The sequence below is a fragment of the Nicotiana sylvestris genome, chromosome 3 (assembly GCF_000393655.2).
Source record: "Nicotiana sylvestris chromosome 3, ASM39365v2, whole genome shotgun sequence".
Taxonomy (NCBI): domain Eukaryota; kingdom Viridiplantae; phylum Streptophyta; class Magnoliopsida; order Solanales; family Solanaceae; genus Nicotiana; species Nicotiana sylvestris.
In genome coordinates this window covers 155,667,254-155,693,032 of record NC_091059.1, presented here as the reverse complement: position 1 = coordinate 155,693,032, position 25,779 = coordinate 155,667,254, and the positions used below count along the sequence as shown (strand labels likewise).

General features: G+C 36.8%; 2 protein-coding genes across 4 annotated transcripts; both read right to left on the bottom strand.

Annotated features, from left to right (window-relative positions):
- Positions 1-3,312: 3,312 nt before the first annotated feature.
- LOC104216342 (zinc finger CCCH domain-containing protein 56-like) lies at positions 3,313-11,470 on the bottom strand. The gene is made up of 2 exons (XM_009766362.2): positions 9,963-11,470; positions 3,313-3,850 (listed from the first exon to the last, which is right to left on the bottom strand). The coding sequence occupies exons 1-2, from the start codon at positions 10,729-10,731 to the stop codon at positions 3,567-3,569; spliced, it is 1,053 nt and encodes a 350-aa protein (XP_009764664.1). The 5' UTR covers positions 10,732-11,470; the 3' UTR covers positions 3,313-3,566.
- A 1,043-nt stretch (positions 11,471-12,513) lies between these two features.
- Positions 12,514-16,012, bottom strand: LOC104216344 (pentatricopeptide repeat-containing protein At1g08070, chloroplastic-like). Of its 3 annotated transcripts, none has more exons than XM_009766365.2 (4): positions 13,943-16,012; positions 13,736-13,849; positions 13,488-13,626; positions 12,514-13,118 (listed from the first exon to the last, which is right to left on the bottom strand). In XM_009766365.2, the coding sequence occupies exon 1, from the start codon at positions 15,993-15,995 to the stop codon at positions 14,163-14,165; it is 1,833 nt and encodes a 610-aa protein (XP_009764667.1). In that variant the 5' UTR covers positions 15,996-16,012; the 3' UTR covers positions 12,514-13,118; positions 13,488-13,626; positions 13,736-13,849; positions 13,943-14,162. The 3 variants fall into 3 exon arrangements, with proteins under 3 accessions (XP_009764667.1, XP_009764668.1, XP_009764665.1); XM_009766366.2 differs by having other exon boundaries at positions 13,736-13,796; XM_009766363.2 differs by having other exon boundaries at positions 13,736-16,012.
- Between the last annotated feature and the right edge of the window lie 9,767 nt (positions 16,013-25,779).

Sequence of the window (25,779 nt, the reverse complement as noted above, 5' to 3'; positions counted from 1 at the left end):
GCGTAGAAAGGTGTTCTATCACTTCAAAAGCAGACATGTTCCTCATGGAAACACTGATGCTTCAATCTGTATGGTCTTATGATTGAGCATATAAAGAAAGTGGCGGAATTCAAGGATGGAAATCATGGCTTGCCTTATGGATTCCTACTCACTAAAGTGTTTAACTTCTTCAAGGTCCCCTTGGGAAGAGCAACCGTTGGAACTCGCAAGTAAACTTTCTCAAAGACCACCTTGGAGGAATATGAGTGTATTAACAAAAAAGACGGTGTTGGCAGCAATTCCACTATCTCTTAGTTGATTGATGCTCAGAATGTTGCAAATGAGGAGATAAGGAGATTGAAGGCACATAATGCCATTATTGAAGGGCAACTTAGTCAGGCCTAGGAGGCACCTAGCTCCAACAGTGCACAAGGCACAAAGGTTGCTCGCCTCACCAAATAAAATGCAGATCTCAGAAAATAGGTAAAGGACTTGAAAGAGCGGCTACTTAGCGAACAAGTAACTGCAAATGCTCGAATGGACATTCTTCTCAAAAATTTTGCCTCCTCATCCTTACATCTCCCTTCCAGTGCCCTTTAAAACAGTTCCCTTCCCAGTGTCTAGTTGAATGGTGTATGTCCTACCTTTGTCTTTCTTTTGTTGTTTCTATGACTGGTACTTTTTAAGTTATCTTTTTGTGAATGGTTGTGTAACAATGGTACTACTATTTTTGTTCTCTTCTCTTTCAAATTAATAAGCATCTCATCTTTTGCTATGCATGTTATACTCTTGCGCTCTATTTTTAGCCATGTTGTATGCATACATATGGCATGAGTTAACTTTGCTAGACTTCTTTTTGCATAATGCGTGTGTCTAATCTTTTTATGATGCCAAAAGGGGGAATAAAAATTTAGGGGGAAACAAGTTCTCAGATTCGCAGGGGGAATGAAAAGTTTTCTTGTAGAAAAAATTGTATAGAAATCTAGTTCTCAAGGGGGAACTTCGATTATAAGTTTGTCATCATCAAAAGGGGGAAAATTGATAAGTTATATGCCTTCTTGTATTTTGATATTCTAACAAATTTTATGATGAGAACCAGATTAGGAACCTGTTACACATCCTCAAAGTGCTCAGGAACAACAAGTATCAAGTCTGACACAAGTTCCAACAACTTGAGTCAATGAGACAACAGAGGGAACATATGGACATCAATTCCCTTGCTGACAGTACAAGTCAACTCCCCATAGCTATAAAGTCACTGTACTATTTCTCTGCACACACGTAATAGTGCAAATAGTGAAACAGTCACTTTATGGAGCATGCCTTGTACCAGATAATTGCTTGCATCATCTAAGTGACATAAATTGGATATTATCAACATGAAACAAAGGAAAAACATACACTTGAACAATCCGAAAATCATCAAGCTTCTCTCTCAAGTGTGCTGCCATCTTCCAAGTGACTTCAAGGCATCAAGAACGAAGAACAACGGAACAAAGGACCAGTTTTCAGCATTGTGTTACCATATGTCCTTAGTTGTGTTGTACCTTTGTTAGAGTGATCTACTTGTAATTCCTGCTTAGCTTAGATAGAAACATTGTGTAGGAAACCACTTGTAAAATCATAAATCTTGTGCTTGTGTCTTGGCTAGAGTTAGTCGAGTTGTGAGCTTTGTAATAAAGTTATTACAAATAGGTTTGTAATAGAGTTATTACAAATAAGTGAGGGATTAAGAAGTTAATTCCTAGGTTACAATAGTTTGTAATCTGAAGTTTGCTCAGTTAGTGAAGTTGAAATCCTACGAGTGTAGGTCGTAGTTTTTAATCCCGTGAGCAGGAAGTTTTCTACGTAAAACTCTGCTGTGTCATTTACTTATCTCTGATTGTATGTGTTCTGTGGAAACTGATAGAGAATCAGGTTCTCTATACAGTTTGGTGGACCCAAAGTTTTCATCAGTACTATTTTGGTATTTACACAATTTTGGTGTAAAAAAATAATGCAAAGGGTTAGCGATGCCCTTAGTGGCAAAGATGTCTAGCTTTCTTGAATTTGGTTGTTTTACACAAAATCAATTGGAAATAACTAATAATTGCATAAAGTGTAGTAGGATTTGGGGAAGTCACTATCCTAATTTTTGTCAACCAAATAGCTTAATGGTTGTTACTATTTTAAATTCTCTTTCAGCTTTTCATCATCTAATTGTTGAAGGTAACATAACAATTTAATTAGTGTAACAATTTTCATACATTAGCTTGTTGTGGACGTGCAACATAATTGTATATCTTTTTGCAGGGAGAATTTTGACGTGGCAGACTGTTGTTGTTTACAAGTCCGCAAAGACTATTTTCCTTAATTTCTTTTTAATCTAAAGACGATTTTTTCCTTTAAATTCAAGATAAGGAAAATGGAAATGGAAGGGAGGACGAAGAAGAATTGGAAGGTTGGTAAAGCTAAAGATGAGTAAAAAAATGGCATTGAATTTGACACGCAAACCTAAAAAATTCTCAGCGCGTGTTGTATTCAATGGCTACTTCAGGATTTTAAAAGGCAACATACATACGCCAAGAAGCTCAAGTGGCCAACAAAAATAGTAGAACCAAAGTCCGACATACATACATACATCAAAAACCCCAAGTTGCCATGACAACTAGCAGAAGCATCAACATACACATAAGTACGAATATATTTTTTAAATTATTGCTGTCCGGATCAGTTTGTGCAACTAATAGGCTTGACAGATAAGAACAAGTCACTTAATATTTTTTGTTTCCATTGCAATTTAAACCAACCTGTTCTCGGTCCATTTTATTGACCACTAGGCCACACCTTGAATGCACATATTACGAATAATTAAGTCAGAGTTTGATCATAAATAATATCTTAGTACTTACATATATTAAAGTTCAGTATTAGCAAATAATAGACGCATCCATCACACCCGTACAACAAAATTGTTAAGTACCAATTGCGTGGCCAACTTGTAACTTCGGCTTGAATACATCTTCAGAAAGAGAAACGAATGTACAGGTTATCGCCCCTAAAGGGATGATTAAAAGATAGAAAAATACGAGTACAACTTGGAGATTGCATATTTAAGCTGAGTTTTCAATACTTAATGTAAACTCCTCTAGTCCAATCTTCTTGTCATAGATTGTTTCATTAAATTACTCAAAATGCACTAAAAATAATTCAAACACTACTGTTATGTTCATCTAAAAAGGAAACAACAGATGTGCAGATTATTTTAAAGTTTGCCTCATTACTTCTAAACTTGCATTATACAGATTATTATTTCATTAGGCAATGCAAATCCCATAATTAAATTCAAGAGGATGAACTACAACAGACTTTGCTCCTCCTTTTCTCCCAAACAGGGATAGTAGAATACATAGGTATTAGACAATACATGCTGACAAGCAGCTCTATTTGTTTGTAGCTCTAAAACAACATTAGGCGTGCCCTCGTTACAGTTCAAAGAAATAAAAAAAGAACTCAAATTCTTCGTATGCCTATTAGTCGAGGGCACACCTATGCCTGCCTACAGAGTATCTTCATAAACAGATAAGTTGTTTGCAAACACGACTTCCTCACTCTATGTCATCAATCCAGTCGCCATATATCTTACTAATTTTATCTGGCCCTTTCCATTTCTGAATGACCCTATGGCCAGCTCCCTGGACTACGCCAGAGGGCCTTTGAACTTGAACGCCCGGCCCCAAATGGTAAACATCTGTGTGAGGTGCAGAAATCGTTGAGGGCACCGTACTCTCTGTTGTTTTTAAAGAACCCCCTCCCTGCCTCAAGTCTGGAGGAGTAGATAGAGGATCTTTGCCTTCCATCTCCATCAGCCCTCCACCATACTTGTGCAACTCTGCCCGCCGAAGACGGCTAATATTAGCATCAGATTAAATATCCAAATAGAATATAGTGTAAAGTCCAGAACCCAAAGCTATAGCCATTTTGGGGGGGGGGGGGTGTTGTGGTGGGGAAGGGTAATATTGATGACGCCTTTTTCAACGAATATCAAGTCCAGAAACCAAATAAATTTGAGAAGAGTTCAAATTGGCAGGACATTTATGAGTATTAAGCTCTGGTGATGTAGGTTGTACAGATGCAGAATTCTCTGACTATAAACAATTAGTTTATACAGGACATTTATGAGTATTAAGCTATGATCTCACTACTGTGAAATCATAGCCATTTTTTTTTTCAACGAAAGAAAATCATAACCAGTTCCAAGTACAACAAGTTGAGTCAACAATCAACTGCTTCCTTGGTCTTCGTAACTCATATGGCTCTTTCAGCACCGCAAGTCTAGTGGCAGAGTATGTAATTTATAAATGACATACCAAAACCCTCTTCCTATTACACACTATACGTATGTATCTTATTACAGTACATTTTTCATTTAAATTGGCATCTGATTTAGTAACTGTGAAACTACATTCTCTAATTTAGTTTTGCAATCCATGCAGACCACCACAACCAATTCCAGTGGGAAAGAACAGGTAATAACACCCAAAGCTATTACAGTATGAGAACTATCCAAAAGCGACTAGCATATATTTAAGAATGAGGGGCCACGTTCACTATTAAAGCACATTCTGTTCTCCTGGACATGGAATGCCGAAACTACATTCTCTGCTTTCCTTGTGCACCGACCTCTCTCAAATTTATACTTTCCCTATCTAAAATTTAATATCCAGATAAGAAAAGGATGAAAAGACAATATCTAAAATTCCAAAAACTATTCCAACTCTTCTTCAGACAGCACCCTGTTCTAACTAAAGTCACTCAACACTAACAACACAAGTTCCTATTTAATCTTTACTGAATAAATCTGCGCATAAATTATTGCCGTAGGACATGAGATACTCTATAGAGAGAACACTAAACAGTAACCTAAGGTATAAAGAATTACTGCCATTAACAGAAAATTCCTGCCTGTTACAGCGGAATTTATACCATTTATTTATTCAGTGAACACATTGTTAACCAACTTAGGGTAGTATTACAGCGGAAGTAGTATTATTGTTCCACCCAACCACAAGTAATTCTTGAATTGTACTAAAAGAGTCCGATTAAAAGGTAATGAGAACCTTCCCCTCGTGCTCAAAGATAATTATTTCCACTTTCTCAATCATTGTATCCCATATATTATAAATAAGATGCAACTTTGAACAATCAAAGATCGACACCTTTAAACATTGATACAATTGGTTTCATAAACTTCAAAAAGTAGTCAATGCTATCTCACCATTTATTATAAGAGATTTTATTTCAAGTGCTTTAGCTAAAACTCCTTTATCTAGTTATTTCCATTCATCATCCATCATCATTCTTTCTAATGATGATATCACTTTGTGAGCACGAGTGTTCATAACAATATGTGAAGCAAATTTGTCTCAGCAACTAGCAATAAACACATTTGAATGCTTTAGGGGGGAAAAAAGCATGTGTAAAAAAAAAAAAGCATGTATCATGTCATGATTCGGCACAAAATTCTTCAGACTGTTCAGTTAACTAATCGAATCTAATATCCATTGCAGTTTACAAAGTGAGCAGATATTTCAGACGATTGACACGTGTTTCTTAATAGTGATGGATGATGAATGAAAGTTTTATGATGTGTGACTATAATTCCATAGTTTCGTACATTATGTGCCTTGCATTTTACATGCTTTAGTGATAAAATACACTTTATTTGCGCGTAATGAAGTCTATTTTGTGTGTAGGTGAATTGGAGATGAAAGTAGAGCAAAAGGGATACTTAAACGTTGAAAGTGTGTGCGAGAACGGTGAAAAGGAGAGGCCAGGCTGAACTAGGCTTTAGCCTGGCCAGGCCAGCCTAAGGCTAGGTCCGGTCTGAGTTTTGAAGACCTTATTCGTCTCCTGGTTTGACTAGGACTTGGCTTACACGTTTAGGTCTTTTCCTACACATATAAATAGACCTAAAAACGCCACTTTGGAGGAGAGATCGAGTTTGGACATAATTTAGACCTAAGGAGGCTAAGGAGACCGGAGATTCGACCTAAGGAGGCAAGAACACACTAGGAGCAAGGCGGGGCATTCTTCTACAAGTTTTTCGCTTCCTTCTTCCTATATTCTCATTATTGGTTATGAATTCTAGTATTGTAGTTATGCATACTATTATGAATAGCTAATTTGTTATCTAGGGTTTTGATGGAACCTCTTGAAGGATGATTTTCCTGTTACGTTAATATAGATTTACTGTAGTATTTTCTCTATTTGTTCAACTACGTTATTATTGTGGTTGGTTGAAGAGCTATCAATCAACTGTGTCTATTTAGTGTGTATTACTCGGGAGAGAGTGCATATTTAGGTAGTTGTTGAACAACATCACTCCTAATGTATATGAGGGATCAATACAGAGGGTTTAAAGGTGGGATTAGGGATAACGAAACCTTGGTGCGATCCGAGTGAGCCACACTTAATGCCAGCTAGCGTAATTTGAAAGAATATGTCTAGTAAATTGTGGTAATTACTCGGGAGAGAGTTACGACAGTCAGAGTGCTCATGATCGGTAGAGAAGACTTAGGCAAATTTATAGAAAACATAGCGGAAAGGATTCCGACAATAGAGGAAATCATAAATCTAAACCTCCTTAATCTTTTCTCCAACCCATAGTATCTTTAGTTGTTAATCTACTAATTTAATTTGTTAGTTAATTAGATACAAGAATCTTAATATTTATAACTTAGGAATTGTTCGAGCTTGTTTTCTTAGTAATAGGTAACAACTGTAGCTAAGCCTTAGTTCTCTGTAGGATTCGACTCCAGACTTGTAAACCAGATTATATTTGCAACGACCGCTTAGTCCTTTTTACAAGGCATAGTTGGGCGTGATCACGAGTAATCTGAATATTAAATAATATAATTTCTAAGCAATTATTATAGATTAACTAATAATTCAAATAAAAGTGAAATCATTGCGATACAAGATTAATTAAATACATATTACATAACGATAAAATTCATTCGAAATACTAGATAAATATTCAACTTCAACCTCTAGTATTCTCCCATAAATGATCTATTAATGCATTACGAAGTGCAAAATAAGCATCTTTGTCCTTAATTCTTCTATGTCGAAATAAAAATTCTTGAAATCGTTGATTTTCATCTACTGCCATTTCTACATAAAAATAATAAATGCACGAAAATTAATTTATCAAAATTATACACCAAAGTTAAGATATAATATTAATATTATAAAGACATTACATAAACATAATTAGGTATATATAAAGAGATAAATTAAAAGAATAAATAATAAAATAATAATAATAAAGTGATGAATAGTGTACCCCCATATTTGAGGGAACACTATTCATCCCCATTTTTTGGACAAAAATGGGGGAGGGTTGGAGCTAAATTCTCCCAAATATTTCCCCCGTTATGGGGGATAGGGGCAAGGTTGGAGATGGCCTAAGAGTAATATAACTTTACATTGTATGACATATTCATTGGTTCCAAAGTACTATCATGGATTCAATGTGAAAGCAATAGAATCGGAGATATGCTCCTAATGAAGATAGAGAATTTCATTGAATAGGATCAATTCTTACAAAGACACATTAAAATTCAAATGAATTGAATCAAGTACCTTGGAGCATTTTGTACTAGGAGTGATATTTTAGAAAGCTTCATGTGAATGCGGCTATGATGTATGAAGAGCCTCTTTCTTGGTGCGCAAATCATATTGCCTCTGCTCCACTTTTGCAAAGCTTGGCTTATGAGTTACATTCGCAGCCAGCTTCATCCTCTTGTTGTGAAAGGAATTGAATCACTTATTTATTGATTCACAAGAAATTAATTAAATATTTCAAGAAACGAAGATTTACTTCTTATGCATTATAATTTACGCTTGATCTCCGCAAAAAGGAACAATATAGAAGTGGTCCAAGCAACTATTGGTATTTGGGTATGTCTATATTTCCTTGATTTGATATTTTCTTCAGTAATTTATTAAGCATGATAAGTGGTTTTCCTTTTTCCATAACCTTCTAATATTTCTATTCATTTTCATTTTGATGTTGATTTAGGTGGCAATTGTTTTGATATCGACAAAACTGCTAATAATTTAATTGAACTACCAACAGATGAACCCTAATTAGAATTTAGTAACAGTAGTCTTTGGAGAAGAATAGTAAAAGCTAGTAGGCTACCAAGTGTCTAATTTGAATATGCTTGTCAGTTTTTTATTAGGTATGTCCAAATGTTCATTGTTCTTGGTGGATATTGAAATTCTAATTTGGTTTGGTGGTTATGTACTTAACTGATTTTTGAATAACCAAGTGTTGAGACAAGTGTGCCTCTGTTTATGACAACATAAATCTTATAATTTAAGATTTCAAATTTACTTTCTTTAAGTTGTCTTTCTTTAAGGACAAGAGGGGTTGCTCTGATGGTAAGATACCTCCACTTCCAACCAAGAGATTGTGAGTTCGAGTCTCCCCAAGAGCAAGGTGGGAAGTTCTTGGAGGGAAGGATGTCGAGGGTCTATTTGGAAACAGCCTCTCTACCCCAGGTTAGGGGTAAGGTCTGCGTACAAATTACCCTCCCCAAACCCCACTAAGTGGGATTATACTGGGTTGTTGTTGTTGTTAAGTTTCTTATTTTTACATTTACATTACAAGTTACATACTCTCTCTGTTCCATTTTATATGACACTATTTCCTTAATATTTTGTTTCAAAAAGAATGACATCTTTCTATATTTGGACACAACTTAACTATAAACTTCTAATTTTACCTAAGAGGTTGTTTGGTTCAAAACCAGGTTATCCCTAGATCATAACCAGGATAATAACTAGGTTAGATAATCCCACCATATACCCATATGGGATGGATAATCCCATGATTTTGGTATAAATTTTATCCTGGTTTTAGCTAACACCTACAATCAAACACTGGAATATTATAATCCCAAATTTTATAGTGGGACAACCCTCCTAATCCCTGTAACCAAACAGCCCTTCAATAAGAAGCTTCAATAGGCATACAAATGTTATAGCATATTTAACGCACAAGTTTCAACGGTCTTGTAGCCTACAAATATTGTGACATGTTTAAGACCAAAAGTTGCAAGTCTTTCTTTCTTAAACTCGCTGACGAATAAAACTACGTCACATAAGTTGGAACATAAGGAGTACTTTACTCATTTTTAATTACCAAAGACAAACATGGAGTAAGATCAATAGTCACGTGATTCTTGGATCAAAAGTAAAAAAAAATCGCTTTATGTCTAGTTTTTTTAATTACATTAATTATATTTTAATATCTAGTTTACTACTTTATTGTGTAAAATGTGGGAGAATGAAGAAATCCCGCAATCTTCGAGTGTGTCTAGCTGCCCACAACTTAATAACTAATAAAAGACATAATTACTACACTATACAAGCTGCATGCAAGTTTTCCACAGAATATTCTCGTAGCTCTACTTTAATTTTGAATTATTTTTAGATGAATGCCATCACTTATCTAGGCACCTAGATCCATAACCCCGTATGTTAAAATTTAGACCATGACGAATCCTAACCTCTAAATCCACACTCGTATGAGATATCCGCACTCGCAAGGGATATACTTACCTGTATCCGAGCAACATAGGTCTACAAAAAACATGGCTAAACCATGCCAACTGACCTTTTCTCCCTCTTATTTTTTTCTTTTTTAATAAATCAAGAACAACTTTCCCTCGATTTATCATCTATATGTGCTACTTGTACATTTTTTATGTGATTATTTATAATCTTGTCTAAACGTGTATAACCACAAATCCATCTTAACATTATGACACATCTTGTGTGATGAGCATTTTACACCAAACCACAATTTAACCAAGCAGATTAATATCCAGAGAGAAATAGAAATCGACAAGCATCAACTTGCAGCACTCTCTCTATACAGTAAAATCACAACTCCTATACCAACAAAATAAGCAAAAGATGCATTTTCATACCTGCTGCTCCATGAGCAAAATGACACTTGCTGCCAAAAGGGCAATAACCAGTGGTCTCCCACTTATTACAAATTCTTGTCTTCCAGTTTGAAGGCTTCAGGTTTGCTCCAGCAGCATTATTACCAAATCCACCAACAGTGGGAGTCACACTTATTGCAACACTCTCTCTAGCTCGAGACTGTTCATCGTGAAGGAAAGTGCAAGTATCTCCATAAGGACATCCTTCTTCAGTGTAGAACTTCTTGCAATGCCTCCCTTTAAAGGACCTTTGTGTCTCAATACGCAACTCAGGAGAACTCACAGTTGGTATCTGGTGCTCTTCTCTTGATTCCAACATAACTCCTCCTCCTCCGTGCTCACTTTCATGTTCAGCCACTATCTCTTGCCAATTAGGAGGCGGCTTGCGCAGCTCCTCTATACCATGAGCAAAGTTACAATTATTAATATAAGGGCACACCCCAGCGCGGAACTTGCAACACAATTTAGTTTTGAAGAACATCTTTCCAATTGCTTTGGAGCGACTAGTAACATGTGAATCTGCACCCTGTGAGCTCCGTGACTTCTTATGGGGAGGCTCACTCCCAGATCGATTGGAACTGGAAGGGGTTTCGGAGGAGGGGCCCGTGTTCCAATCTCTGTAATCATCCTCAGTAGCCCAAACAGCCTGGTCAGAAAAACCAGGACCCCAATTGTCGAAGCCACTACCATTAGAAGTGCTATCGGGGATCATATTCCCTCCAGCAAAACTAGCTTCTCCCATGAAATCCATGAAGAAACAGACCCAATATGCTCAAAACCACCAAAAAACATATAAAATGGAGGGATTGACATACAAAAAGAACAACAAGATATACACTCTTCCAGGTTACACCTATCCGAATAAATTACCCAAAAGAGGTAAAAGTAGGACTAAGAGTACAAAGGCGCGAATAACCACTTAAAAGTAGGAACTTTTTTGATTAAAAACAAGAGGGAGAACGTTAAAAATTGGATCTTTTTACTTAATGAGCTCTGGACCCATCAAAATACGTGCTCAAATGAAAGAACAGCTTCAGTAAATTCGACTTTTCACCAAGCTCGATGCCCTAATTCAAATCACTCAACGGAAAAGGGCGAAAAACAAAGATAAAAGCTACAAAAACTTAACCAGCTAGTGCTAAAAGGGAATATCAATTCAAAACCCTAAAGAAAGTGAACCCAGAAAACCCCCAAAATAAGAAAGCAAATACAGGAAAATGGGGAAATAAAGATAGTGAAAGTATGTCTTATCCTTGAAAAGAAAAAATTACAACTTCAGATCAGGAAACAAATCTCACGCTAAATCTTTTACAATAGCCGAAAGAAGCAAATGAGAGGAGTGGTTATTGACTGGCAGTTATTTGGTAACTCCTTAATCTCTTCGAAGAGCGATGATATTTATTTTTATCACTGTGAAAAAGATAGATTTCTCCACCGTTTCCTTAACATTTCAGGTACGGTGTTTGGCGCGGTGGTCCGAACTAGATTTTTTTAAGGTTTCCCCTCATTTTCTTTATTCTCTTTTTATTTATGAACAGTGATTGTTGCAAAAAAAATGTTTTTTTTTTCAATTATATAATCCTCTCTTGCAGTTGATGAAATATTAGATTTATTGATTTATTTAATTATCAACGATGATAAATTAAGAACAATATATTGTCGTGTCTTTATTAATTACAAAAATCTCCTTGTTGACGAAATTATTCAAGTTCCCCTCAATTTTTTGTCGATTAATTTAAGTAGGATGATAGGTTATAAATAACATTGTTTAAATTACATAGCCTACTCTATGGTTGCGACAGCATTTGTCACGTCTATTTTGATTTATGTACAGTGGTTAATTGTGAAAGCATTCGCTCCTTTACGCAAAAGTCTTAGTAACATTTGGTTTCCGGGCGGTCATCCATACAAATGACCTGGGATTAATCCCCTCAATGCCTTCTGGGTTGAGCATGTTGCACAAGGCTTATCTAGTACGATTTACATTACTTGTGTGATTTGCAGGCTATTACATAGTGGGGGTTTTACCCAGTGCGCACAGAGTGCTCCCCTGAAAGGCAGAGACTGTACTGACTACGCGTTTTCCTGAAAGTTTCCAAAAAAAAAAACTTATGGTCTCTGCTTATAATCTAGATTCGCCCAAAAATGTGGAAAGCTGAAATACTGCCCCAAACTCGTTTACTTGCTTGGCCATTGATAAAACTGAGCTTATTATGTCTACTGAGATAATTAAGATGTACAAGCACACAGTTGACTCACCAGGCTAGTACAGATGGCTTTCAGACTGAAAGTTCATCTACCATTCCTCAACAATGCCCAAAATTTGATGAATATCGAAGGGAAAATGCTCTGTAGTAGGGATTAACTAATGCTATTAATGTAAGGATGGCATTACACATTTTATTGTGCGACTCAAATTTCAGTGCTCTGTGACTGGAAAATGAGATTAGCATACTGATGGTATATCGTAAGATAGAACCATGAATGACCCCAACCATTGCGGAGATCAATCCGCATACACAGGAAAAAGATGTAAAACTGAAGCAAGTTCAAATTCCTTAAATCTTTTGTTGAATCCATTATTGATTAAACCAACGACGTGAATAATTACAATGAATATCACTGTACAAAGCTCTAGAGCGAAGAATGTGAGAATAAAAAACTAATGCGATAACCACTAAACCGATGTCAAAGCTCACCTTTTGAGTATTACAAGCTGGAAATCTGATCGGACCTATATCAGACCAAAAAATTAAGTCCCTGCAATGGGATGAAAATGACTTCTGCCAACCCAATAGCATCTCGTATCTTATGCCTAGTACCTTGTTGCTCTACCACTACAGATGCAACCTTAGCTGCTACGGAACCCCTGCTTTTCAAATTAGACACCCTCAATATTCCGAAAAAAATACCTGATGGATAAGCATCCCCTGCACCACAAGTATCTACAGGCATGCATGGTGACAGAGGAATATAGATAGCCTCCCCCTTCACACCAATGTAAGAACCTTTAGGCCCATTTGTGATGGAAACTAAAGGGACAAAATGGCTCAGGTACCTTGTAGCAGAAATGGAATTTTAGCTCTTGCTTCTTCACTGTTCGCAAATACTATATCTGCATAATTTTCCATGATTTCCCTGGCCGAAAAATGTGGCAATTAATAAGGATAAACAACACTGGAATAGTAGAAGAAACAAAATTCAGGATCACTATGTACATGTTTGCGCAACAAATTTTGGTTTCTGACTCGAGTTTTTATGATAATTTCAACGGACTGATAACAGTTAGTAGACTTAGCCTGATCAATATAGTTATATAGCATGAATTCGCATGGACTTCAATTTCTACATTGAGGATCAAAGACTGAGCTAAACCCAGTTTTCCATTTTTTTTCTCTTTTCTTCTGCTTTGTTAGAGTGGATTTGTTTCCTTGTGTGTGCGCGGGGGGAGGGGGGGGGAGGGTTCAGCTCTATTATGCAGATGCAAGATAGAAAACAAGGTTTTACCAGTAATCATCATATTCATAATGTCTCTCAATGCAGGATACATCTGATGCTGTGATGGCAACTAATGCTCCACACTTGCAGGCTTCATTGCAGACTTTCGAAATTGTTCTGACTGTATCAGGAAGCTCAAACAAGTATCCTTCCATAACCAATATATTTGTTTTAGTAATTGCATCAGGAAGTATGGGCCATAGTTTATAAATTGAAGTTAAAAACAATCCCACTGGAAAATAAAATGAAAAATATACCTGATGTTACTGGTCTAAAAAGTGCATAAAGGCAGCCATCTGAAGTCCAGAAATAACTCCACTGTGTATCAGCGCAACAAAATTAAAGGATCACGCAGCAGAATCATGCATCAGCTGAAGACAAAGGCTCTACCACATTTATTGGAACCAGCAGCTGCTAAAAAGAGATGAAATGATGTAATGGAGGAGTTATTTCCAAGAGAGTACCTGTGACAGTCAATGCTGCAAATAGATAGCCCCATGAAACCAAGCGACAGAATCCACTAGCCTAGTGCCTTCCAGAGAGTCCGCATATCCTATCTAAACAACAGAGATCTTTAATGCAGCTCTATCCCACCAAGCCCATTCTTTATGTCCGCAAACCCATATGGTAGAAAGAGTGTGCTTCTCATAGTAACTCCTCAATGATAATATGCTTGTGAGTTGTCTAAATACTTGCTAGCTTCATCTCCTTCAGTAATACCTGCAATATGCCATGCATGCTTTCATTCTGAGGATGTGAGGAGGACCCAGCCAGAAATTCATGCGCTACTCCGGCAATGTTAATCCAACTACATCCTGGCATCTTTGCTACTCCCTTTTCCTTCATTGACAACCTCAGTCGTGAAATAGCGCTCCAGCGTTGATCACTGGCATATGTATTGGACAACATCACATAGCCAGCAGAATTGTTAGGGTCCACCTCCACAAGAATGGAGGAAATAATTTGGGCTAGTTCCAATCTGTTGTGCAGCATGCAGCCACCAAGCAAAGCTCCCCATACAAAATTATTGGGTTTAAAAGGCATTGAGGTAGCAACTTGAAGTGCTTCCTCAACATAACCTACTCGAGCGAGAAGATCAATATAGCTAGCATAATGTTCCAATGTAGGAGCAATACAAAAACAATGGCTCATTTCCTTAAATATCTGACGGCCTTCTGCTGTCAAACCTGAGTGACTGCAAGCACATAGCAAACCAAGGAATGTTCTAGCATTCGGACGCAAATTAAGCTCTAACATTTGCGAGAAAAGTTTTAACGCCTCCATGCCTTTACCATTTATTGCAAGACCCATGATCATAGCATTGAATGAAACGACATCTTTTACAACCAATTGGTCAAAAACATCTCCTGCTTTCTCTAAACTACCGCATTTAGAGTACATATCTATCAAAGCAGTTGCAAGATTTGCATTTGAAAGTAAAAACCCTTTTTGCCTACTACCTTTCATGTACTCGTGAACCCACAAACCAAGGTACAAATTACCAACTTGAGCACAAGCTGAGAGCACATTAACCATTGTCACATGATTGGGGCAACAACAATTAAGCTCCATCATCAACTGGAAAAGACTTAAACCCTCCAACGCACAGCCATTCTGAACATATGCGCCTATCATAGCATTCCAAGGAAGCACACTTCTCTTCCCATCACCAGAAATTTGTTCAAATATTTCCCGACTTTTATCAACCTTTCCCCACTTTCCATACAAGTAAACAAGAACAATACTAACAGAGTCACATCCGGAACTTCCTAAATCATACAAAAAGTTCCCAATCCATTTCTCGATATTCGACATATCAAGTTTCGAACATGCAGATAACACGCTAATCATAGTATCATTTTCAGGGATCAAGCTCTTCTTTACCATAGATAAAAATTGACACAAAGCTTCCTCAGACAAACCCAACTTGGCATACCCAGAAATCAAACAAGTCCAAGAAATAACATCCTTCTCAGGCATTTCATCAAACAGCTTATGCGCAGAATGCAAATCTCTCAAACTCCTAGCATAAACGCTTAACAACCCTTTAAAGACAGATGAGTCATCACCAAGACGCAACTTTAGAACAAGGGAATGAACCTGTTGAACATAATATGAATTCCCGGAACGAGAACAAGCTTTAAGAAGGAACGAAAAGGTCAACTGATTAGGCAAAAGGGACTGATATCTTAACTTGTTAAAAACCACGAATGCGTCAGCGAAATTTCCCTCTTCACTAAGAACCCTGATAATGGCGTTGAAGGGGAAAAGATTGGGTTCTTTTAACTGGCCGTGAAGTACTCGGAGGGAAATATTTGATGGGTATTGACCAATAAGGCGGGTGGCGATGAGGTTGTCTTGGTGAGCACCAATACGGAAAACCCGAGCGTGGATTTGTAGAAGGTGATTATGGGAAATGCGTCCTTGTAAGAGGTTGGAGAGAGTTGAAAAATCGGAGAGTGAGCGTGTGAAGTTGAAGCAAGAATGAGCTATGGGTTTGGATTTGATGAATTGCATGGTTTGTGCTGTGGTGTATGCTTAACTATGCCCTAATTCAAATTACTCAAAAGATAAAAGGACAAATAAGGACAAACGAAAAAATAATAGAAAATCCCCAAAAATAAGAAAACAACAACAACAAACAAACAAATATTCCCACATAAGGCTCGCATGTGGGTCGGTTAGGCCCGGGCCTGCAAGCTCATATAGGTAGTGGGCCTAAACGGGCCTAATCGTTTAAACCCGGGACTAGGTGGGGTGGGCTGCTAAGTGGGCCGGTTCACGGAAAAAGCCCGTGAGGACCGGGACCATTTGGGCTCGGGACCGGCTGCTAAGTGGGTCGGTTCAACCGGTCTTAAACGGACTCAAACGGGCCCAACGACTATTTTTTAGAAAAAAAGTTATTCCAAAAATTTTTTTAGCCGTTACTAAAGTTTAAAATATGGTCGTTGGCCTGTAAAAATAATCGTTTGTTATTTCTAAAATAGCCATTTAACCTCCTCCCTCCCTCCCTCCCCCCCCCCCCAACTTTGTTTTAACCCTAAATATTTTATAATTATACTTTTTCCCTATTTTTAACGATAAATACTCCCTCATTCTTTCATTTTTCTCACAAAATCATCAATCTCTCTCATTTCTCAAACTCAAATTGAAGTATTCAAGTCTTCACTCATCTCTCATTTCTCAAATTCAAATTCTTAATTCAAATTAAATCATGTCTGGTGATTCTAGAGTGCGTTATTTGTTTGGGAACACTTTAATGTGGTAGAAGAAAATGAAGAAGTTTACATAATAAAGTGCAAGAACTATGGTCGAGTCTTCACTCATCGTCCAAAGTTGGAGGGCAAAAGCTGTTTAAGGAGGCATATAAAGTGTTGTCTTGCACGTTCTCCAGACATTCATATTTAAGATTTTAAGTTTATTTGAGATAATTTGTATTATTTTAAAATTAGTAAACGTATTATGCTTAATGTTTTAGTTTGTTAGATTAATTTGAAGTATTATTAATTTATTATGCAATGATAAGTGCAAGTTTGAACTTTAATTTGAAGTATTAAATGTAAACTTTAATATGTAAGTTTGATACCGAGTTCATCTTAATATATATATATATATATGAATGTTTGGAGAACGCGCAAAACAACTCTTTATATTAAGTGTATATATAGATATACTAAGTGTATATATATGTAAGCTATATAATTTACAAGAAATTGCCTTAGATAAAAATAAAAAAATAAAAAAGTAGGCCCGGCCCACTTAGGTCCACATATATATGTGTACACACACACACACACACACATATATATATATATATATATATATATATATATATCCGCGAAGCCTGGGCCCATTTAGGACTAGCCCACGAAATCCGGGCCCAGTTAGGACCGGCCCACGAGGCTCGTTTAGGCCCGGGCCCGGCCCACAGTGGACCAAAATAAGAAAGCAAATACAGGAAATGAAATTTTTTACAGGAAAATGGGGAAATAAATATAGTGAAGGTACTTACTCCCTTCCGTTTATTTTACTTGTTGTGATTATTATATAATTGGTCCAAAATATTTATCATTTTAAAATCAAAATAGAATTAATTATTTTTCATCTTTATTCTTATTCTAAGAAATATGAAGAGAGATTAATCTGGTGAAATTAAGAACGGTATTAAATTGAGATCAAAGAATAAATAAGTACAATTCAATCAAATTATCGTTATATTTTATATTTTTTTAAGGGCGTCCAAAAAGAAAACATGACAAATAATATGGATCGGATGGATTACTGAATTATTGAAGTTTCCCTCAGTTTTTGATGACTTATTTATATAAGATGATTAATTGCAAATATTTCTTGTTCTAATAATCTAATTACATAGCCTAGTTATTGCTCGTGACATTGTTGAAGTCTCCCTCACTTTTTACTTGATTTGCTTACGTACAATGATTACTTGTAAAAAGCAGTTCGGTAATATGTATTTTAACTGCATAAACTCTCTCTTGAGTTTCAAGTTCAATGTATGGGGCAGAGTGTTGGTCAGTCAATAATTTTTATGTCCAAAAAATGAAAGTAACAGAAACAAGGATGTTGAGATGGATGTGCGGGTATACCAGAATTGATAAGATTAAGAATGAGGATATTCGGGCCAAGGCGGGAGTAGTCCCCATAGAGGACAAAATGCGGGAAGTGAGACTTAGATGATTTGGGCATGTGAATAGTAGAAGCGCAGATGCGCTAGTAAGGAGGTGTGAGAGGTTGTCAGTAGGGGGTCTTAAAAGAGGTAGAGGTAGGCCAAAAAAGTATTAGGGAGAGGTGATTAGGCAAGATATGACTTTACTTCAGCTGACCAAGGGCATGACCCTTAATAGAAGGATGTGGAGGTCGAGGATTATTGTTGTAGATTAATAGGTAGTTGTAAGGGTTTCTGAACATTTTTAGTGTTATTAGTAGCGGTCTTGTATTCTAATATTGTAGATTTTTATCTTCATGTTGTTTCTTTCGCCTTGTTTTCTTTTATTTCATTCTCGTTATTTCTTGTTATTAATGCTCTTTTCTTATTTTTCCTCGTGTCGAGGTTCTACTAGAAACATCTTCTCTATATTCACTGTAGGAGTAAGGCTTGCGTACTATCGATCCTCCCCAAACTTCACTTATGAGATTATACTGGATCTGTTGTTATTGTTGTTAAGTAATTGCGTGGCATTCATCACATATGTTTTGATTTACGTACAATGATTAAAAAAAAATTGGTCTGGAAAGATAACTTTTATATCTTAAAAACTAAATTACAAGTACAGGGGAAAACGCTTAGAAGCACCTAAGCTACTTTTGGGGGCTTCATGGTCCGCCAAATTTTTAAAACTAGGTGGGTGAACAACCCCGAAGTTGAAGTATTTAAACTATTACAAAAAAAATCTCCTGGGTCACAAAAAGGATGGTGTTGTGGCACTCCATCTTGGTTGTTGTTACCCAAAGGTGTAGTTCCTTGCTCAACAAGTTGGAGATTGCTGAAGTGTTGTCGTATTTTTTGTTTGCCTATTCGATCTTCATCCAAAACGTCCTAAACAAACTGTTACATTCCATGTTTTTGTACGTGAGAGTACATCGTAAGCCAATTGATGTAAGCTCGAAAAAGATCGTTTTTGAAAGTACATAACGTTAGTTCATCATGTTATCTTGAAGGTTACAAATCTTTAAGATCATGAATAACAAGTACCAAAAGGGTTGGAAAGCTTAGACGTTAAACAAATTGAAGAAAATAAGTTTCGTCGAAAGTCGATAAGTTTGGAATGTTATAACATATACTTTTGGGGTGAGACTAGGGTGATTAACATGATAAGGAGGTTAAGTTACGAGTTATTTTAGTCGTATGATAGTCGTGTGTTATGTTTTTAAGTCAAGCGAGTTGTGGAACAAAAGTTGGCAAAGGTCATCAGAAGTTGCATTCATAATGTGCTGAAATTTAGGTCAAATGTAGCTGCACTTTCCTCCCAATATTCTTGGAATCGAGGGATGATATACATATCAAATTGAAGATATACGAGTCTAGATTCTAATTCATTAAACCGTTAGTCGATATGACATCGGAATAGAGAGATATTTGCGTTTTTGCGAGACCGCGCAAGCAGCTCCCATGGGACCCATAAAGTCGGTTTAAACTTCAGCTTGTATTTAAGTCATTTATATATCGTTTTAACTCATTTTTCTCATCCACAACAGTTACTAAATCCTTATAAATGCTCTACAAGGGTTCCTCCATGATTCTAGGGTGAAAACCTAAGATAAATACATGAATCCAACACTAGAAATCTCGTGGTGCTTGTTAGATCGTAGTTCTTCATCTTGTGGCTGTTTTGAAGGGTTCTTCAAAGGAAGTAACTTCAGATTTCGTGTTGTTCTTTATGTTTAAGATACGAATCAGTCCCTCCTTCATATATATTAGAGTTTCAAGGCGAAATACAAGTATTTACACACCAACTTGAACACAAAAGTTGATTCAAGAAGAAAATACAACTCCTATAGTGTTGTGATGTGATTGAGGGTTGTTGTGAGCTACACCAGTCGGGGATTTCAAGTTGTATCTACTGTCTAAGGTATTTAAATCATGTTCTTGGTTGTGCTTAAGGTCAATCATGTGTTGGTTGAGTTGGTTCAGTGAAAATCTACAAGATAGTAATTGATATGGCATAAGGAATCATTATCTTATTTTGTGGGCTGTGTTGAGGCTATATATATGGTTTGTTTTGGCTGGAAATTATTATAAATAGTTTCATTATATTGTGGCTGTTGTTGTTAAGCTATCTATGTGCTAATTCAGTGGATTAAAGAAGATAACATGAAAAATAAGATGTTGACGGTAAAGGTTAAGGTGCTAGGCGTGTGGACTATATTTGAAGATTATGCTTATGATGTTTTGTATTGAAAATGATATGGTAAGTATAAGTATGATGTTATATATGTTGTAGGCAGATTCATGGAAAAGGAATTGGATTCAAATCATATTTTGTTAATCGTAAATCGAGCTTGCCGCTCAAAATGGTTGTTGAACTAATCGGAGAGCTTATTGTGAATTATATTGTCGTTGTTTGGGTTGTTTGGTGACTTTTGGTAGCATATGGGATGTATAACAAATAGGGGAGGTGTTGTCCATTTTCTTGTAGAATATTGATTTCCAAATATAAGAGTTACAACGCTTATATGATGACGACGAAGTCGATTTACTCATTGTAGACGTAAGAAGATCATATTGAGCTTGCTTGACGATTGGATAGAAGATTTCAAAGGTATGCTAAGGCACTTCCTTCTTTCTTTTGGCATGATCTAAAATGAAATGAACATAAACGATACGCTATTTCATAACGGATTTACTCCTAGCAACTAAGGTTGCCCGTGTTGTTCTTTCATTTATAAAGTTATTCTAAGCAAGTATGTGTGATCCTTAAATCCTATTGAGGTTCATATTGATGGTATGGATGTCAATAATGTTAATCGAGGGTGCGACGACCTTATGTCATTCCGAAAGGTTTAGAACGTAATTTCATGAGTCTAGCATGCATTATATATATGTAGCTATTTTACTCTACCGAGCCACACTATAGTCGACCGGGTACGACACTTATTGTGCAACCACTGATCAGTTAGGTTTTACCGAGCTCCACGTGACCGGGTACGATTCTACCGAGCCTTATGATGACCGGGTACATTTTTACCGAGTCCTCTTCAAGTCCGGGTACGATATGATGATGATGATTCCCACAGAGGCATATGCTTTTTAAAAGTTTATGTATATATATGTATCATGCATTTCATGTCAGTATCCCTCAGAGGCACTCATATATTCCAGGTTGTATCTTCCCAACCTCTTTTTACATTATTGTTCATATTTATGTTTTTCGTCCTTACATACTTGGTACTTTATTCGTACTGATGTCTCTTTTGCCTGGGGATGCTGCGTTTCATGTCCGCATGTCCCGTTTGATAGGTTGACGGTCCTCCTAGTAGGCTATCAACTCAGCGGAAGGTGTTGGTGCACTCCAATTGCGAGTTGCCTTTTTAGTCAGTATGCTTTGGACATGTATTGATTGGTATGGTGGGGCCCTGTCCCGATCTTTATGACATTTATGTACTCTTAGAGGCTTGTAGACAGATGTCATGTATATGGATACTTGTATGGCCTTTTCGGCCTATGTTTTGAGTGTCCAAATTATCATTTCGGTCTTATAGGCATATATGTCACATGTATAAGTTTGTATATCATGTTGGGTCGCCCTATATCTAGCATTCCGTTATGTGTTATTCTGGTTATCTCATGATGCCCTTCTGGACCATTTACCTATGATGGTGTGATAAGAAAGATACATTATGTTGGTACTCGGTTGAGTAAAATACCATGTGCCTGTCGCGGCCCTCCGAGTTGGGTCGTGACAAAAGTGGTATCAAAGCCAGGTTCTGTTCTAGGGAGTCTATAAGCCGTGTCTAGTAGAGTCTTATTTATGGGTGTGTTGTGCACCACACTTATAAGCAGGAGGCTACAGGGCATTTAGGATTGTCACTCTTTCTTCTTACTCTAGATCATATGGTAGAGCTCAGTTGTAAGGATTCAAGCTCCTAAATTCTATTCTATTTGTAATACAAGGATACCTACATCCACAAAGACAGTTAGTAAGAGGTTGAATGTGGTTGTGGAAGAGTTGATCAGAGGAACTCGATTTTGCATCATGCTTATGATGCATAAATGTTAGGTCTTCAGCAGATCATATGTGTACTAAGATGTGTGAGCTTCTTGATAAGGAGCCCCAAGACATGAATATCTATCCACCCATATGGTACAGAGAGACGAGAGAATCAGGAGGTGGATACAAGTTTCAATAAGTAAAGGAAGCAACTTGAAAAAGAGTACGAGGTAACCAGCTAATGAAGATTATCAGTATTTGCAATTCAAGAAGAGAAATATAAGCATTTTGAGTTACCTTCAACAGTAATAGAGGTATGTACAATTGGCCATGCCCATCTCAGTTATGCCCTATGGGAGTTGACAAATATAGTTTAAGAGAAGAAGGGGATAGCAAGATCCAATTAGGGTTAGAGTAACCCAAAATGGTAGATGAATTATTATCATTAGCTAATGTTTCCGAAGGATATTGCAAATGTGGTAATAGTTCTCCTTGCGAGACACCCCGATGGTGCAATCTAGAATAGTACATTTAGATATAAATACTAGAATGTCCGGAAAAATTTAGAAGATTGGCACTGGAATCCTAGAAGGGATAAATATTTACCTTTGTATGACTCTCGTTCCTAGTAAAAAGAGAATCCTAGGTGACCTGAAGAGCCAGTGAGATGAAGCAAGGGGAGCTAAAAGTAAAATAATGTTTTGTTGAAGTTATCAGAATAAAGTGATAGACAGAAATATTAGCCGGAGAATAAGAAGAGAGTAATTGAAGCATTATGAGTAAGATGTGATAAATGGATGATAACGGTAAATCGAAATATGACAAAATGACAGAGTCTATAGTCAAGTGAAGGAAAAGACAAGAGGTGACAAGCCTTGAGACAATAAAAAAGTATAGGCCAAAGGCTATATCCTCATTCAAGAATTGAGTTGATGACTCGAACGTGATTGCCAGAAGGAAAAATTAGACCCCCGTAGTAATAGAATTTAGTATGGGATAGTAAACAAGATTAAAAAAATCGAACATGAATTAGGGATCGAAGGAATTGGTAATAGTCGGCATCGCGAGAATTTCAGAGACCGTGTTCCAACAATAATAGAATAGACAATAGATGAATAACCTTTAAGGTCATTTAGGAAGACGCTTCCCTGAAGCAAGCACTCTGAGCAGAGTTAATCTTAAGAGACTATGTGTGCCAGTTACACTAGGTGTCACCTTCGTGCGTAAGAAATTCAGTTATTCCTGGTACAGAAGGATTATCATAAGGCGAGTAAGGGTCATTGATGATGCAAAAAGATACCAAAGATGAAGAGGTAAAACATCTATAGGTAGATCTTCGTAGCACTAAGTCTTAGTACTCTCCTAAAGGGGGAAGATGGTGTGATATGGTATTAAGTCGGAGTTATTGGTTTAGGTAACTATGGAATAATAAAGGAAGAATGTGGTAGAAAGGTGAAAGTAATGAGATTGCATTTATTCAGACCCTACAGATATGTTACGACTCCAGAACATTATGCAAGCACGCCGCAGGGGAGAGGCAGTAAAGGTTCCCACACCAGATGTTATTGATAAATAAGTGCGAATGAACATTTGATACATAAGGAGCCAGTACGAGTGGTAAGTTAAGACAAAAAAAATAATCCAAGAGAGATTACGCGGGATATAGACATGAGAATGGACCAATGAGTAATTAGTAGTTGATTCGGGAAGAGACTAGTTATAGCTAGACAAGAGGATACAGACAAATCATGCAAATTGTGCAAGGTAAACGTAGTGAACCCCAACATAGTGAATTCGATTTCGCAGATATAATGACATCGTGATCCTTGAGAAATATTTGGATAGGATTTGGGGTAGTTAAAAGTACCGGATAAGTATTACGGAGATAAAAGAAAGTGTCACTAAGGAAATAGCCAAAATTTCAGTTCAGAAGCAACCCTACTAGCACAAGGGCGCGAAGGTAGGTAACTAAGTATAATTATAGGAAAGTAAGAACGTCAAAAATTCCTTCAGTTATAACACGTAATCAGCTTGCAGCTTTATAGTTGTCAGAGGATCTCCCTTAAGTACTATAACGAAAGGCTAACTAAGGAAAAAGGAAGAAGGCTTCAACCTAAGCATAGTAACTTGAAGAAGAAATGTTCTTGTAACAATAGTCTCACTACAACATTGTATACACTCCATAAGAAAGTGGTACCTATCGTGGCTAATGAACGGGAAGTAAAAATGAAAAGCTGATATTTGAGATCATATGAGTTACATGAAATTCCAGTATTCTGGCACTAAGATAAGCCAAGTATTTATGTAGCCAGTGGCAGAACGACCAGGAAAAGTAATTACTTACATTTAAAGACAACTGAGAAGGCACAAAAGGAAATCTGTGGTGCTAGTAAATTAAAGGAAGGATGTGAGTAGATATGTGTAGGTCACAAGCTAAAGTATGGCAGAGTGACAAGATTTTAGGTATATAGGAGTAAGAAAAAGAAAATGTGAGTTAGAAGTTGACTAGAATAGGTAAGACCTCGGTAATAAGCCCATCAAACGAGAGAGCTAATGGTTTATGTATATTATAAAAAGCTTAGTATAGCTTGAATTAACATGGAGGAGTCTAAGACTAGGAGCATTTAGAAGAGATGGAATGATGCCCTGGTCGTAATGTAAGGGTGTAATTGTAGTAAATTATAAAAGGATGATATTTAGACCTTGAATTGAGTAATGATTCAAAGAGAAGAGATTTCATGGATGGCACGGGATTAGAATACCCCTATAAGACAAATCACATTGGGATGCTATGAAATACAGTTATTGAAGCATGGTATCGTCCCTAGGTGAATAAGGAAAGCCACTTCAAATGTCCTCCGATGAGATATGAGCCCTAGTGACAATGTATTACGTAAGAGGTTTCAAGTTATCAGTGGTGGATTATAGATCAATAGTAAGGTGAATCAATAATAGATGGATAAAAGTTCCAACGTATGAGAAGAGATTATGATGCCATTATTTAGATGAACAGTAATAAAGAAACATTAAATGACTTTGATTTATACATATAGGATAAACGGTGAGAGAGTAACCTGGAGTTGGGCAGCAAACCACGTTAATAATAAATCAAAGTAAGAGTTAGGATATAGTATGACCTACCTAGATGTAGTAAAACCATAAGCATATATAACCGAGGCTATGAAGCAAGGTATAGCAATAGTCGTAAGTTCGACAAAGTACCAAGCGAAGAACTTTAGTACACCTATAGATGCCTAGAGGGACATCTTGTCATAGTTCTGTATATGTTCACAAAGTGAGGCCTAGAGCTTGGCTAAAAGCTGGAGGAAAAAGGAGAGAAGAGTCGCGTAGGAACACATACAAGTACATGGTTGTACATGATGCATGACAAAAGGTAACAACAGTTACGAGATTGGAAGAATTCCGTCCACAGGTCGTGGTATGAGAAAGAGGCCTAAAAGGGGGGAATACCTTGGCCTTTAGATTTATTTACAGAACAGTTTCCTAGATGTTAAGGACAATATTAAAGTGTTCGCAAGAGCTACAGGTTATGAGACTAATAAATGCATCACTCAACATTCCAGGATGAATGTTCCAAAGGGGGGAATGATGTTATATCCCATATTTTCGTA